The 16,606-nt window shown below is 36.1% G+C and overlaps 1 protein-coding gene across 1 annotated transcript in view; it reads right to left on the reverse strand.

Moving 5' to 3' along the window:
- Positions 1–16,606, reverse strand: part of PCCA (propionyl-CoA carboxylase subunit alpha) — a 173,840-nt gene that overhangs the window by 130,938 nt on the left and 26,296 nt on the right. The window contains exon 6 of the mRNA XM_072411643.1: positions 16,092–16,145. Coding sequence (XP_072267744.1) covers positions 16,092–16,145 — 54 coding nt within the window. The remainder of the gene's footprint in view (positions 1–16,091; positions 16,146–16,606) is intronic.

Below are 16,606 nucleotides of genomic sequence, written 5' to 3' on the forward strand. Positions count from 1 at the left end.
CGACCTGCATTGGGAGCTATTTGTTCTGCAAGTGCAGCTACATCTAGCAATAGTCACTAGTAATTTAAGAAGCAGAATCTCCCTACTAAAACTAAACCATGTGCTCCTGGCTTAACTGTAACTTGGCCCCATCTATTCATCTTAGGAGCTCCAAAAATTGACCCACAAATGTAATAGGTGGTTAAATTCACTATTTTAAAAAAAAACTGGATGATCAAGATTTACATATAAAAACTAGATTTCCCACATATCCGTATAGATTTACAGATGTATGTAATATCATGGAGTGAAATCCAAATTAGCTTGATTAGACAATGATCATCCTATGCCTAGATATATACAATGATCCAAATGTGTGCAAATAATTGCATCATTCTTTACTAAATTTCCAGAGACCACAATTAGCATTTACCACAGAGTTCTTTTTCAACCCAATTTGAAAAAGAAGGAACTAAAATAAAGTTGTTTTTTGACAAAACCTTCATTTAAGCATTACTTTACTTTTCAAAGAGCCCATTAACAAAGAGCTTCAACAATAACAGAGAAGTGCTCACTTGAAAAGCACTGCCATTCCTGGTAGCTAGGTGAGTAATGACAGGGTACAAGGTAATGGCCAACACAGGGGTAACTGGACCCGTTATGTAAAGTAGGAAGTGTCCCACTGTTTCCTCTGTTTGCACCACAGCAGTGGACTGTTGTGTAGTGCAGATTAATGGCATTCATGAACAGCAACTCAAAAGAGGGAATGCCCACATTGTATGTCCAGGGGTTTTATGAGGATGCTGGTTATTGCTGTGTATCTAGCATTCCTCCAGCTATTCTTCTTATTTAATGACAAGAGGTCTACAAGAAGGAATTTAAAAACAAAATAATAAAAGCAACAAATGTAATGTAGAGACAACCTTCAGTCCTACTAAAGTAAACCTGTCACAAATCTGTGCAATCTATAGAAAGCAAATCATGAAACAATGCAAAAGCAGAGGCAACTTTCTGTGAAAATGTGTGTCAAAAGAGTTGTTTGACTAACGGGTATCAGCAGCAATGGTATGCAATCCTTTACATTTTCTATAAAAACTGAGACGTAACTAGTATCCTATTGGTTGTACTGACCAAAACAAACACTACTTGACCTTAAAAGGCAGGGCCGGCTAAATGTTTTAGGAAAAGTCAAAATATGCATATTATTTCCGCTGCCTTTATTTTTCACTCAGATTTCATAGAAGTAATCTCTCATCTTAGTGACAAGTTTACTGCAAAGATTTCATTCAGAAGATGCCAAAAATGTCATGCAAAGTTATCCATACAAACACAAAAAAATTCAGAGAGTCCAACAACCACTTTCAAGTTGCTGGACCATTTAATTGAAAGTAAGTTTGGTTTATCAATTAAAAAACTTTAAAACTGTCATGCTTAAAAGGGAGAGAAAGTAATATAAGAAAGTATATAAAAGAAAGTATTGAATACTTAATACATAATAATGTATAAATAAATACTAACAAAATCATGCATTTGTAGGATTTCCTCACGGTGGCATGGGCTTCCTCCAAGAATTCCGGTTTTCTACTACATCCCAAAAAGCATGCATTTGGGTTAACTGGCTCGCCTCAAAAACTGGTTTTAGACTGTGCTAAAGACATTTGAGTATAGTAGTGTAGCGTGACTATAGAATTTGATCGCTAGCTAAAAGAGAATATGCAAGAAAATATATATATTGTGGAAGATTACCTTCATATGCACTCCCTGCAGAGAGGTATATTCAACTTCAGAGTTCTCTGCCCACTTTTATTTGCATAAAACATGCACAGAAAATGAGTAGAGTTGCTGGTCTACCAGATATAAACTGTGGGAGACCTTCTCCCAGCCCTTCTGAATGAGCCACACCTAGCCTCTGGCTGCAAATCCCCCAGATTTAGAGGTAACTACCTTTTTATCATCAATAGCCAGGTGTACCAGAGCCATTTTCATTTTATGGCCTGGAAGTACAATGTGCCACACTGAGTGTCTGGGCCTCTCATTCCTTCCAAGACACTCCTGGCCTGGATTCCAAATAAAAAGCTGCAAATATACAGCACAACACTTATTTACAGCCTTATCAAGGCCCTTTCCTAGGTGAAGCTGATATGTATGATGCCAAATACTCTAAGAATCCAGCATCATACTTGATTCTACCACAATACACACACTCTAACATAAATTACATATCAGTTATGTTTCTTAACCACTATTAATGCTTATTTCATTTTACAAAAGTGTGTGAAAAGAATAATAAATGTAAAATTCTGACAGTTTACTGTAACTTTTACCATCTTCTCCATGGAGTGAGAAATGTATGATAGTCTAGCATATAAATAAGGTATGGCAAAGTTAAGCTAGGTACACACTTGCAATATTTATAATTCGAAAACGAACGACTAACGATTATGCAGGATTATTTTGAACGTATCGTGCACAATTGAATGGTATTGTGTACAATTCTGTACATGTTGTAACAGTACGATCCTTCAAATATAATCCACCAATAGTGTACATACGCTAAATAGGATAGTTTGAACGATGCAGGAGGTGACATGTAAAGGAGAAAGTGTACTGCGGAAACATCCATGATCAATGTACGACCGTACACACAATAGTGAACAATCATCGCTCAATCAGATCCGCCGGGATGGTCGTTCGTTTCCAGCGACAATCCTCGTTTGTCTGCGTCGTTGGTCAGTTGTTGTGCAAGTTTTTTGTTAACGATAATCGGACGATCAGTCGTTCGTTTCCAAGGATAATTATTGCAAGTGTGTACACAGATTTAGCCTTTATTTTATTACCTAATGTGTAACCACAAGTCACTGCTCTAACAGAAAAAAAACTAAACAAGAAAATTAAAATGCCTCTATAATTTCCTTATTTTTATAACTGAGCCAGCAGTTTATCAGCTGCCATGAACTGTAGTAGTCCACTAACAAAACGTCTAAAAAACCATTTAAAGCGGTCAGTGGGGGGTAAATTGAAGCCTCATGCATTAAGAAGCTAATAATTTTAAAAAAATGTTCAGGGCAATGAACCCTGAAAATATCAGGCACTGAATTGACTATAAAAGTGTTTTGTGCAGCGCTTAACTTTCAGCACAAATAATTCCCTGTACCCTGTAAGAACACATCACTTAAATCATTTTTCAATAGGATAACAAAACGTGCATACAACAAACTTTGTTTTCCGATATTCTATTTTTCACATTTTCTAAATATGAAAGACAGCAAAGCCATCAAAACATACAACTTTTACAAAGTGACTCTTTTTAATCCCATTAAAAACAAAAAATACAGAAAACCCCTCTTTAAATGTATATGTTCAGCATCCTTCCTTATGAAGCACAAGGCTACTCTTCCCTAGAAGAATGAAGACCAAGGTCTAAAAGGGGAAGTCTTTTTTTTTTGGAATCAAAGCTTATTTTCTGCCTGTCAGCAGTTTTCTTACATATGTACACTTAGACCAACATGAGTGTGTAATTTAGGCATGCCATCAATACCGAAACAAAGCAACTCCTGTGTAGGCTTTTTGTCATACAGAGCCAGCCACTTAAAATGGCAGATGATGTTAAAGCCAGAAAACAACCCTGTGAAGTTGTATGTAACTGCAGTTACTGAAAGACACAGACACAGTATTGCTGAATGGGGTCACTTTGGGAGTAAGTGTGCACTTTATAGCATGAGTCGCAGAGGCCCCCAAATACCTTTAGTTCTGCTTCAACACTATCTAAAACCCAGATGGCAATAATAGTTTTTAGAGCTACAATGTGGGGAACAAATACAGTCTGCCACAACCTTTAAACATATTCATCAACAATCGGGGCTCCCCAACTCTTAGATTATGCTTTACCTAGCAAATTCAAATGCTTCCTGATAGTGCTAAGCAATGGTCCCACACTCTTTTGTTTGTGTCTACTCATGAATATATGTGGTTTTATTGGCCCATGGAAACATGTGAGACAAGGAAGAGAGTGGTGCTAGTACTATTTTGGTACCGAAAATTTTACTTACACTAAAAAATATAAATACATACCTAATTTCCAAGCCTCTTCCAGCTATTCACATAAACATGAGAATCCTTCCTTTTCTTGCCCAATATTGAAATGTTCTATTCACACGTACTCATAATATGAGACACACTCAGGTTCAAATTGTGGGAATTTAAGGGGCAGTGCCCAGACTTGTAAGTTTTATTTTTCTTTGATTTCTGTGAATAAATTGTCGATTCAAATTCATTTAGGGCTGTACTGACTGCTGGATACCGGGTTTGTGAGAAAAGCTTTTTTAATTTTACAAATCAGGAAAAGGAAATCCATAAAAAAGAATCCAGAGTTTCAACAACATCTGTCAGTAGTGTTCAAAGTGCCACAACTGCCAGAAACGCAAGACGCAAAGAAAACTCCACAATCCACTTCCATTGAAATATAGGCCCCATTGCAAACAAGTGGTAGTGTTGTTTCAAGAAACACAATACAGAGGTCAATTTGCAAGAAGGACGCCTTTAATATGCCAAAGTCACAAAACAGTGAAACAGTATCTAGACAAGCCTGAAACAATGTTATAGTCGGGCAGATGAATCCAAAACCTAACTTTATGGTCACAACCATATATGCTTGTTTGGAAAGGATGCAACAAGGTCTACAACGAAAAATACACCATCCTTACTGTGGAGCTACATCTGCTCAAATAACTTAGTAAAACTTAGTATGAGAATTTCACACATGACCATTTAAATGCTGCATGCGAATGGGTGAAATACCAACTTTATGTTTGTATTTAGTCTTTTATCCTGGCGTTAAGCTATAGACCCCTTTCTTCTACAATCAAATCCAAGAGTTAAACTTCCAAACAAAACTATTTTATGTACTTTTTAAAAACAAAAACTCATACAAGATACACACAAAGCCAAATACTACTGACAAAATCCAAACGAGCATCAAAGCCAAAGCAAACAAAAAAAAAAAATACTTAATACTTAAGACAAAGGAAATGAGTTGAAAGCAATAATGTCATCTACTGGGAGCTATAATGATCCTATCAAATCCCTTTGCACACCATACCTTTTTGCATAACAATTGGTCTTTAAAGATTGGAGGGTCCAATTGTTCACTTGCCTTTTAAAGTGTTACCACCATACTTTTAGCTTAATTGAAGAGCAATATTTAAAGACATTCCAGTTGGTTTCAGTGAAACAGGCAAATTTTCTTAGACATATTTTTTTAAATCTTAAATCATGAACACATTATCTAAGCATTTTATGCAGCACTGTAGTATCACAGTCATCGCAATCACAGGAAACCAGAACTTACATTACTAGTGGTCAAAAGATAAAGCAGAAATTAAAGGGTTACTACTTCATACAGGACACTGGGAACATTGCATTAAGCATAATGAATTGTGGATGAGAATGCTGCATAATATGAAACTAGTTTAATAAATCACGGTCAGAATAATCAGATTCCTTGTGTATGGGCAGATTAATTTTTCAGCTATTTACAGTAATCATATATCTATCTAGCAAAGCAGTAATGAGACAAAAGCAGTCATCTTAGCAATAAATTGCAAATTATGGACATACTAAAAAACCTAGACCTGGTCACAGCTAATAAGCACACTAAGGTAACATGTTCTGGGAGTGATAACCATTTTCACTTAATTCTGTGTTCACTGAATGCAACAATTCATTTCCAATTACAGATCAAAGTCATAGTACAGTAACTACACAGATCTCATTTCACATGACAAGGAATAAAGAACAGTATAATTAAGACTGTACTTGAGGTTTTTCTGAAGGAAAACAGAAGTATGTTACAGTCAGCTGGGTGATCATCTACAGAAGTGATGGTTGGAGATGGCCAGTGCACTGAGTGGAAACACTTGCGCCGGTTCATATTGTACATCAGTCCCTAAGCTGGCTTCCCTGCTGGAAGAGCGAATAATTATGTGCATATCTCATTCCAGAGATAGAACTGGAACGGAAAAATTTTACTTTACTGAAAATGGTTGATCAATAGCATAGAAATCAAGCGCCAGTTACTAATTGTATGATGAGTAGGAGAAGTTTTAAACACATGCTGATTAGTGTTTTCCCAAGGATATTACCAAGCAATGACAACCTAAGATGGCAGAGGGGGTGAATGGTCAACAGAAAACAAATACAAGTAAAAAAAAAATAAATAAATAATCTGAAAAGAAAATTCAGTAATTCAATTTGATATCAAAAAGTATAATCACGTGTCCTCTATAGTTGGATCGGTTAGATGTTAAATAGCAGTTATTTGTTATTATTAAAACATTTATATAGCGCCAACATAATACACAGCGCTGTACATTAAATAGGGGTGGCAAGTGACAAAGATACAAACAATGACACAGAAAAAGGAGGCGAGGACCCTGCTCAGAAAAGCTTACAATCCAATAAGAGGGCGAAGTAGAACACAATCAGATTGGTCATATGGAATGGTGAGTGATTAGTGAGGGTTTAGGAGACAGAAGATCCATCCCAGCTGGTTTAATGTATGATCTGTAAATTCTGCAAACCAGAGGTAACAATTCTACTTCTTACAATCAGTAGGTATGTTGGTGTAGTGCCTTGTAGGAGACAAACACTAAATACATATCAATGCAATTTGGCACATGTATCAAGTGATATGTAGTGATCAAGTGATAATAAATTGAATCTTTCTGATTTGAAAGGTTTATGCAAATATAATAAATGTATGCAAGTAGTAAACACGATTTACAATGCTGATTGTTTCAATACGCTGCCTAATAATATCACATTTCCAAAAAAGTTAGCTTCTGATGTTAGTTGATATACATTTATTTAAAAAAATTGGATTCCTATAATAAAATAACATTAGGGTGCAGGATATACATATTAGTCTTTTATTACATACAGTACTCTAAGGCTTTAACAGAAACTACTCTTCAGCACAACTACAGCTCCAGAACTCTCCAGCAATTTGGTGGACTTCCCACAGATTTTCAATACCATACTAACCTGGGGGGTATGCAGGCCATTTAATTTCAAATCCTAAATCTCTTTTTCCAGTAAGCACCCATTGATAGATTTTTAGGATTGTTTTGGATCGCTGACTTGCTGAAATATGTAACCTATTTTCTGCATCAGCTTCTTCAAAACGCAAGTAGAAACACAAGTTTATACAGTTTGTAGATATTTAGTCGAATTGTATCACATATTTACATCCACAAAATTCTTAAGACCACCGCTTTACCTTCCAGTTTGTATAATCAAATGATTTCTGTTTACAAATATGCATCTAGCAGTTGAGACCTGGTAATCAAATTCAAGATTGATTGGAGAAAAATACATTTAAAAAAAAAGCACCCAAGTGTTTGTATAAAATTGTATCCTCACATACCTTTCCTAGAAGATACATAATAATCAGTTGCTTTCTACATTGCCTTTAAATTAAACCAAAAATATTTTTTTTTATGTGAAAGAGCACCACATATGTACAAAAGTATTTACTGCAGTGTAAAGGCAACAAAAAACATCGGTCGGGAAGTTAGCTGTTTGCCAAATGGTGCTTCCTTTACTATTCTAAAGATCCTATGTTCTTATAATCGCAAGAAAACAAAAAAACAAAATTATCCATTAAGGTTTTAAAAACTTTATTATAAATTAGTTTAAAAAATGATGTTATTTATGCATAGTGACCCTTTAAATTCACTAAATTTATATAATGGAAAGATTTACATCACAGACTGTTCTAAGTATTTAGTGCAAAATTCTGCATTTCTGCAATTCTGTCAGCTAAGCCATAGACTAGGGGTCGGCAAACTTTAATGGCCACTAGGCCATTTCAGGGGTGGGCGGGAGCACACTAGGCCGGGCACCCTAATGGCTCTGCCAACCACCAGGGAACGCCCCCTTAGGTGAAATCCCTCTCATCTGTATGCATTGCGGAGGAGAGGGATTTACCTTCAGGAAGGCGTTCCCTATTTACTGCGGCGGAAGTATCAACGCCAGCCGCGGTGAATAGGGGAGCAACAGCAAGGAGGCGGCACTGGAACTCTGGCGGCTCCAGTAGTTCCTAACTCTCCCCTGGATCGGCCAGGGGAACGTTGGGCTGGAACAAACTACCGGCTAGGCCGTATCTGGCCTAAAGGCCGGAGTTTGCCAACCCCTGCCATAGACAATAATGACCTCCATTATAGGGAACATCTTAAATGTATTCAGACTTCAGAAGGTATCCTGTGATATCAAACACCATGCCGTTAGCAGCAGATAATTTCTATCACACACCTGACCATTTACATCTAAAATAAATCTGATTTACAGAACAGGTCATCTTCTTCCATTGCTCCATTGTCCAGTTCTGTTGATCACATACCCATTGTAGGCCATTTTGGCAGAAGACAGGGGTCAGAATAGACTGGTCTGTGGCTACACAGCAAGCTGAAATGCACTGTGTGTTTGTTTTCCAAAATGTTGGAAATTCGACATTAAAGTAAATCAAAGGTTTACCCTTTGCAATCTGAAGTGCTGGCTTTTTTTCCCCTGGATTTAAAGTGCTTTTTTGCCGTTTTTGCAGGGCACACCACCCAATACTTTTCAGTAGTTGCCCTATTGGCTGTCATCAGATAACCACTCAGGCTGGTCATTCTGCAGAGAAGAATACAGTAGAGGCTGCTTACAGTTAGGTTTAACCCTGCTTGGGAGCCAAGTAACCCCCCACAAGGCTATCGGCAGATGGCCTTGCTTGGTCACTCACAGTGTAGTGCTGTTCCCTAAAGAACCAGTGTCTGCACATTTGACAGCTGGCCCACTTCATTCTCTATTGGCAGGCACAATATCATGGGCAGTGTTAACATGGCGTAAGGGCAGGCTCACACCTACCGATTGATTTCTGGTTGTATTTGTGGCTCCCTGCAAGCGCTCAGCAGCGCTGGTTCAACCAAGTCTGCACATTTGACTGCTGGCAGCAGTGAGCAGTACTGGGTATCATGCAGCATTTCCTGGCGTGAGGAAGAGGTAAATACACCATCTCAGTGTGGAAAACCTCTAGGTTTAGTTCACAACAGCAATTTTTGCAAACAGTTTTACTGTAAAAAAATATTTTCTTTTTTTTCAGGCAATAGGAGGTGGCAGAATTGTTGAACATTTTTTCAAACACTAAAATTTTTTTGCCTACGTTATGACCACCTGACCACGATGTGTTCTGACCACATAACATTTTCAGCAGTTTGTGTTTCAGTAGCTCTTTTATGCAATTAACCCAGGTGAGTTAGCCTGTACAGCCACACAAATCAATAAACCTTAGATGCCCCCCTTACCTTGTCAACGGCTGTCCTTCCTTGAACCAATGTTGGTAGGCAATAATCACTGCATACTGGAAACAGCCCTACAAGACCTGCTGTTTTAGAAATCCTCTGACCCCAGTACTCATTACTGTCGTTACGGTTTTGCTTTGAATGAATGAATTTGCTTTGATCTCTATGCTTTCCCATTTGTTCCAGCTTCTACCACCCTCAAGAACTGGCTGTTAACTTGCTGCACTCCAGCTGTATATGCAATGCTATATCCAGCCTCTTGATAGGTGCCAAATCAATAAGATATATTTGATGTATTTACTTCCCCTGACAGGGACTTTATTACTTTGCATTTGTCAGACCATTTCCAACTGCATCACTTTAGTCTTAACTGCACCCTTATAAATCCTTCTATAAATGGTATAATAAATCCTCCAAGGCAAATTATGTATAAGTAAATATTTCAACCAATTAAGCCAATTTCTGAAATAGCTTTCTGTACTATTAAAACAAGAGTTATTTTGCAAACAATAACAGATGATATATTACATATTTCTTCTTAAAACATACTGATAAGATGTATTAAAAAAAAAAAAAAAAAAAAAGGTCAGCCTATTTAAACAAGTGAATGGTACATCACAAGGCTTCATCTAAATTGATCATAATTACCATAATATCAATTTATTATACCATATGCAAAAAAAAACTGAATAATGTATGCCTATTATAAGAATCACTAGGTTTAGTGCAACTAATATTAGTCACAAATTAATTATACAGACTCACTTTGAAGTTCCCCCCCAAAAAAAAGTTTTTAAAGGTTTCATATTTTATATTTTATTTCTTTACTTTGCTGACGTCTGCATTCATACACACCAGGATTATACAGATTTGGGCTGAAAGAGATCAGTATGAAAAAAGTGTTGTTTTGCATGCCTCCTAAAAAATAACAGTGTGCTTTATGGCTGTGACTAGGTAATCATAATCCCAATCACAATGCCTTATACCTTGTAGCAGTGTATCGGTTGTGTGAGACCATCAAAAGAACTATCGCCTCTGACACCTAATCTCAAATTCTGGAGTAAGGTTTGGAGTTTTCGTGAATGCAATACTCAGTTTGTCCTTGCTGGAGAAAAAGCTATACCTGAGGATCTGTAATGCAAGATCTTCCTGCTTCTGCTGCATTATTCTGTGTATCTGACCTTGGACAGCATAATCTGGCCTTAGAAAAAATGTCTTCATCCCAAAATTGCTCTCCTAGCCGAATTGAGCAACCTAGCCGGTTGCTGCCCTAGCCAAAGTACAGAGCTCGGCTACTCAGAGCAAGTTGCAAGGACCCAAACATGCAGACAGTGTTTAATGGTAAATGAAAAAAAAAAAAAATTGGAGCGGACTATCAGGTGTAGGGTTCCAAAAAAGTAAATGCCATCTACACATAGCAGGCATAGCTTTTCCAAAACAATACATTATCTAAGGCGTGCTTCCTTTTTATTTTGTTTTTTTTTTGTTTGTTTGTTTTTTATCAGAAAAAGAAGTATAACTCAATTTTCAAACTTTTCTTATCACACAAATTATTTAAACACAAATAAGATAAATGGCATAACCGTTCAGCCACCATAAACATGTACATGTAGAGTATGCTACAAAACACTGGATTTCATTCCAATACCAAGATCATAATCAATATCTTGATTCTCTCTCAGAAAGCATCAAAGCACAGCACTATATTATCCCACTGGAGAACTCCCGTAGTCCTTATTGATTATATTCATATTTCATTAGCACACAGATGCAACTATCCATCCTGTGACCTGGAAAATTCCTATAATATGAATATAATATGAATAAAACAGGTATGTTGTGCTAACCTAACTAAGGAAACAATCAATTATGTTTGGCCATTCTATAAATTTTGGGGGAATCGATCTGCTCTGCTATATTTTTTCTCTGTCATCTACAAATGTAGTGCTCCCAGTTGTTTGTGCTTTGGTATTCAGTAACCCCTATATTTGTGTCAGCTTTTTATAGCTTCCTCTATACTTTCTAATGCTTGTTTCCTTAGTATAATTTTTATTATCTTTGTATTATGTTCCAGCTGTCTAGTGCCCCAGTACAGTGACCCACTTCCTAGTGTCCCATGTTTTGTAAAGAGTGCAATAGTAGTATAATCAATTTGGTGTAATAATTGAGGCTTAGTTCACATTTTTTTTTGTTTTTAGATTTAAGCCAAAAGGGCATTCTGTAATTTCTGTATAGCCTCAAAAAAGCGTCATTAAACATACAATATTAGAGTGCTATAGTAGAAAGCAAGAATAATAACTACACTGCTAAGACGGCTATATAAAACAGATCAGACAAGAGGTCACGGATTAACAGAAATCAAGATGATCCTGTGTGTCAAAGTTAAACATTACTACACTGCAGAATTAACACGATTTTTTTTTTCTAGCAGCTTTCCTAAAGCTCGGCTCACACACTTGCCACATAGGCTCCTATTGCAATGTCACAGTACATAACTGGGAATTTGAGTCATGTCATAGACTGCATCTGTGTGTATATAATTATATATATATAATATATATCAGTCCCTACCATGGGTTGAATTGTACATATGTAACCCACTGTCCTGATTTGAACAAACACACTGACCAGGATAAAACATCACTCCCATGAACATGTTGCAATGGAAGGACAAAATGTTAAGTGTGTGCACCTGTAGCTTCTGACTTACCACATGATGTTCCACATATGTAAAAAAAAAAAAAAAAAAAAAAAAAACAGTTCTGAACCAAAGAGGAAAATGCTGGATACCTTTATGTCTCTAACCTTTTTACTTTATAAATCACTAACCAAGCATTTGGAAAGCAAAAGTCAACACTCCTGATTACCTTTCTTTTCCAGGTCAATGACTTGTAGTTTACAGAAGTCTTCAGACCAACAGGGCAGACATGTTTTGTTTGGTGTAACAGCTTCCACTAAGTAACTAGTATGTAGACTAAATTATGCAATACAGGTCATTTTCCTATTAAACAGTTCCCTAACTCCACCAGGAAATGCATCATGAGGAGGTGGCATCACAGGGACAAATGTCCCTTCTTCAGATATAAATGGTTTATATGCAGGCTTAAAAGGGTAAGAATATTAACTTAAATTGGTCATAGGCCAATGATTAAAACACAACATTACTATAGAGATGCATCTAAATGGCAAACTTATTGGTGATTTCAAGATGTATTGCTTTAGTAATGCGATTTTACACGTTCAGTATTTAAACAATGGGGAACCAGAGGAAATATCCAGGACTATGGCCTATTTTTAAGTCTCGTAGTAACATTGGGTCACTAGCTCTAGGGGATAAAATATGTCCTAAAATACATAAGAAGTAAGCCTGGAAAGGAGGTAACATTAAAGGATGGGAGGGATCTGAGGAATGGACAATATCGGCACAAGGTAGGTTTGCTGGCTACTGAAGCTTTATTTTCCTGTAACTGCATTCTTATACCTACTGCCTCTGACCTATGCCTGTGAGTGTATTGTTTTTATAATTCAATACATAATTTCAAGGTGGAGTGTACAAAAGCTGATGGGTGCCTTATCAAACAATAATGAAGAACAATGCTGTTTAAGTGTTTTTTTTTTGTTTGGACAGTAATTTTATTTGTTTTATGTGTTTATATGTGCACCCAACTATTAATACCAAACTCCACAATATTGAAGCTGTGCAGTACTTTGTAGTACAAGCCTTTGTTAATTCTCCCTACTAGGCATTCCAAGCAGAGGAGGAGCACTGAGAACTTGTTTCCTGTGCCCTTGTGGACTTAACCACTTCACAACCACACAACCCGAAATTAAAAATGGGTAAGGACAATTTTATTAGTGGCTGAGTGAATTACTATGCAGTCTTTGTATCCCATTTGTGTACGCAGTTAACATGTCAGGGCATTGGTTAGAAACGTTATGCATTGCCTTCTGACCCCCTGATCATTTTGACTGCCAATGATGGCCAAGTGATCAGTCTGTCAGAAGCAGCTGCCGTGCCACCTCTTTGTTGCAAACTTAACACCTTCATAGTAGATAGTTAGGTAGAACTAAAGTAGGGAGTTAGTAGATAAGTGCAGTGTTTATCCCAGCCCATTTTAGCTGGGTGCACCACCCGGCACTTTTCAGCAACCACCCGGCTGTTTTTGGGTGGTTACTGAAGAGTTGGATCAAAATTCATGGGCTTCCACCAGCCTAAAATTTCTTCCCACCCGGCTTAAAAAAAATTCTGGGTTAGGCACTGAAGTGTATTTATATAGATTAGTGTAAAACCCAGATAAAAAAGTAAGTGTCCACAACATGGCAGTATAATTAGTAGTACAGTTTGAAGATTTTCTGGTTATTAAAGCAATTATGTAGTTATGGTGTTGTTCTTTGACTGTAATGAATGACGTTAATAATAAAACCTACTCTGCAAAAGCCCATCATATATTATTATAAACTACTAATTCACTTTCTATCCAATCACTCGGTGGCCTCCACTGCATAATTGTCCATAAGGGTATGTACAGTCAGATTACGAGGTGTGTGGTGAGTTTAGGATTGAAGGTGTACAAATACACAAGATAAAAACATAAGGAATCAACTCACTGATTGCCTGCTTCAATAATAAAATTACAACAATGACCAACTGTGAAGTTAACAACTACCATTGTAAAAGGAACAAAAGCACAATGAATAAAAAGCTGTCCTTTATCCTACACCAGGTACACATTAGAAATATACAATGATCTAGCTCCGTTACCAGCTTCTATTATCTTTATTATATTATATATATCAATACAAGGTAAGGTACTACAAAGAACTGGTACTGGTCATGAAATAAATTAGAACGAAGGAAATAAAAAACTGGAAACGAACGTTAACAAGGTGTCCAAAGCAACAGTCAACACTCTCTCTCCTCCACTAGAAAAATAAAAGGTTTGCATGTAATGTGTAAGATTACTATGATTGTGATTACTAGGGTTTTTTACTATGACAAGTGTATGGCAAACCACAATAAAATACAAATTTGTTTGTTTTTATTGCACGTTGTAAACGTGAATAGAAATAGATGAAATGGATGTGCATCAAATTTGTTATAAAATCAAGTACGCAAAAAAACATACTTGCTTAACTAATCGGTTATATTTTAATGAAGCTGGAATGTGTACTGCACCAATTTCAAATACAAGTGCCTAATTCAAAGCAGGATTACAATTTTACTGACTTCACTATCCAGTTGTCTCCTATAGATGCATGCCACAGCCTAGCTACTTATCCTAGAGTAACCAGTTACCTTATCCTCTATAGTTTGTTCTCTAGAAAAAAAAAACAGAAATCTGGGAGGCAAAAAAAAAAAAAAAAAAAAACACGTCCAGGTACCTCCAGCTGTGTAATGCAGGACAGGAAGTAAAAGACTTGTCTTTTTTAATGGCATTTTAGTATTAGGTAGAATTATTTTTAATGCAAATTTAAGGCTAGCTTTTTGATATGGTAAAGCAAATCCTATAAACTAAGCAAGCACCTTGCATTAGATTGTATGACTGCCTTAATATATTTAGCTTCAGCCAATGCAGCCATCAAATATCTGATATTGGCAGGTCTGTCTTTTGGAATACATTGCAAACACAGACAAACTAAATGATCACAACATAACTCATAATGATGCTTTGCAACAATGTTCAGTAGACAATCAATACAAACATCTAAAAAAAATGTTTAGATTGAAAATTTATCAATTTTCAAAAATCAAATATATGTTTAAAAAAATATAATAAAACATCCAAGTAATAATACATATGTGAATAGCTTTCATTTTGCATTTAAAAAAGTAATTTTAGTTAAAATAAAAATAATAAACCCACAAAACAGATATGTAGTTCAGACCTGACTACATAGCTTAGAACAAGGACAGCTTACACAAATCATTAAAGCTAAATTGCAAATACAGGTTCACATTTTTCTTTCTTCATCATTGACCATGTGTGACCCAGAGACCATTCACTTTACCCCCCAATGTCTCCGTTTATACAACTGTAATAGCCTGTTAACCCTACAAGGCAGACATTATTTTGGATAATTTCCCATACATAGTTTTTAGATCAAGAACCACTTCAGCAATCTTGTCAAAAACCATTAGGACTTTGAACTACCTATTGAAATAAATATGTAATTCTGGCTGTGGCATCTCATAGATTAATGCAGTTCTGCTTTCTGAAAAGTAACTAGCTAGTCACACAAAATGGGAAAGCCCCATGGGAACAGAAGAATTAAACAATAGCACAAGCACTTAAATTATGAGGACAAGAAAAAAGTATTTTTATAAGTTTTTATATCTTTAAACAAAAATAGTTTCTTTAAACCGCTATAGGTGTGCAATTAAATGCTGTAAAAAGCAAGCTAATCCAAAAAAAATGAAACTTGTCAGTCTTCTAAAATTATGCTACTTGGTGTTTTTATATATGCATTAAATAAATTATTATAAGGCGTTGTTCAAAAAATTAAAAGAAAATTTTAAAACACATAATGACCATATATAGTACAAGAAATAAAAAAGCACAAAATAATAATGTTCTCATGCCAATTTGAATGTTCACTAATAGACAATACACTGTAATGAGTCCAGGTTAAGCTACAAATTGGCCTTAGAAAGCGTGCTCCAAGCCACAGACATAATCAGACACCTTTCTCTGCTGAATGCACTCACTACAGCATGCTATTCTGCCACTTATCCTTAAGATTCATTAGCCACCACAAAGCCAATAGCAGACTTACCAGACGTCGGGCAAATTCTTTGTTTTCAGAAAGAAACCCATATCCCGGGTGGACCTTGAAAATAAATATAGAGTGTAATCATAATAAGCATTTGGTCAATGGTGTAATTAGACATTTAACACTACCATCGCTGGACACATTTACAAATAAATAACATGTAAAGTATACAAACTATATAACAATACTATGACATTGTCAATGCTTATCTGTAAAATACAGCATTAAAACTGTAAAAAAAAAAATCACTAGATCTAATTAGGAGGGAAAAATACTGTTGTAAACTATATGGAAGTAAACAGCAGAACTGTTTTTCTTGTTCGTTGTCAGAACAAACGTCTAATTTTAATTGAAATAATGAAAAAGCATGACAGTGCATTTTTCCCTTTTATTTTCCCACAAAGAAAAAGGAATTAGTGCAACTGAAAGGGTTAAAACTAATTGGGATTTTTTTCCTCCCCCAGCATATTTGGGAATGAACTGAAGCTGCTCCCTGGTGTGATTTCTGAATCCAGCAG

The sequence above is a fragment of the Pyxicephalus adspersus genome, chromosome 1, assembly GCF_032062135.1.
Source record: "Pyxicephalus adspersus chromosome 1, UCB_Pads_2.0, whole genome shotgun sequence".
Taxonomy (NCBI): Eukaryota; Metazoa; Chordata; class Amphibia; order Anura; family Pyxicephalidae; genus Pyxicephalus; species Pyxicephalus adspersus.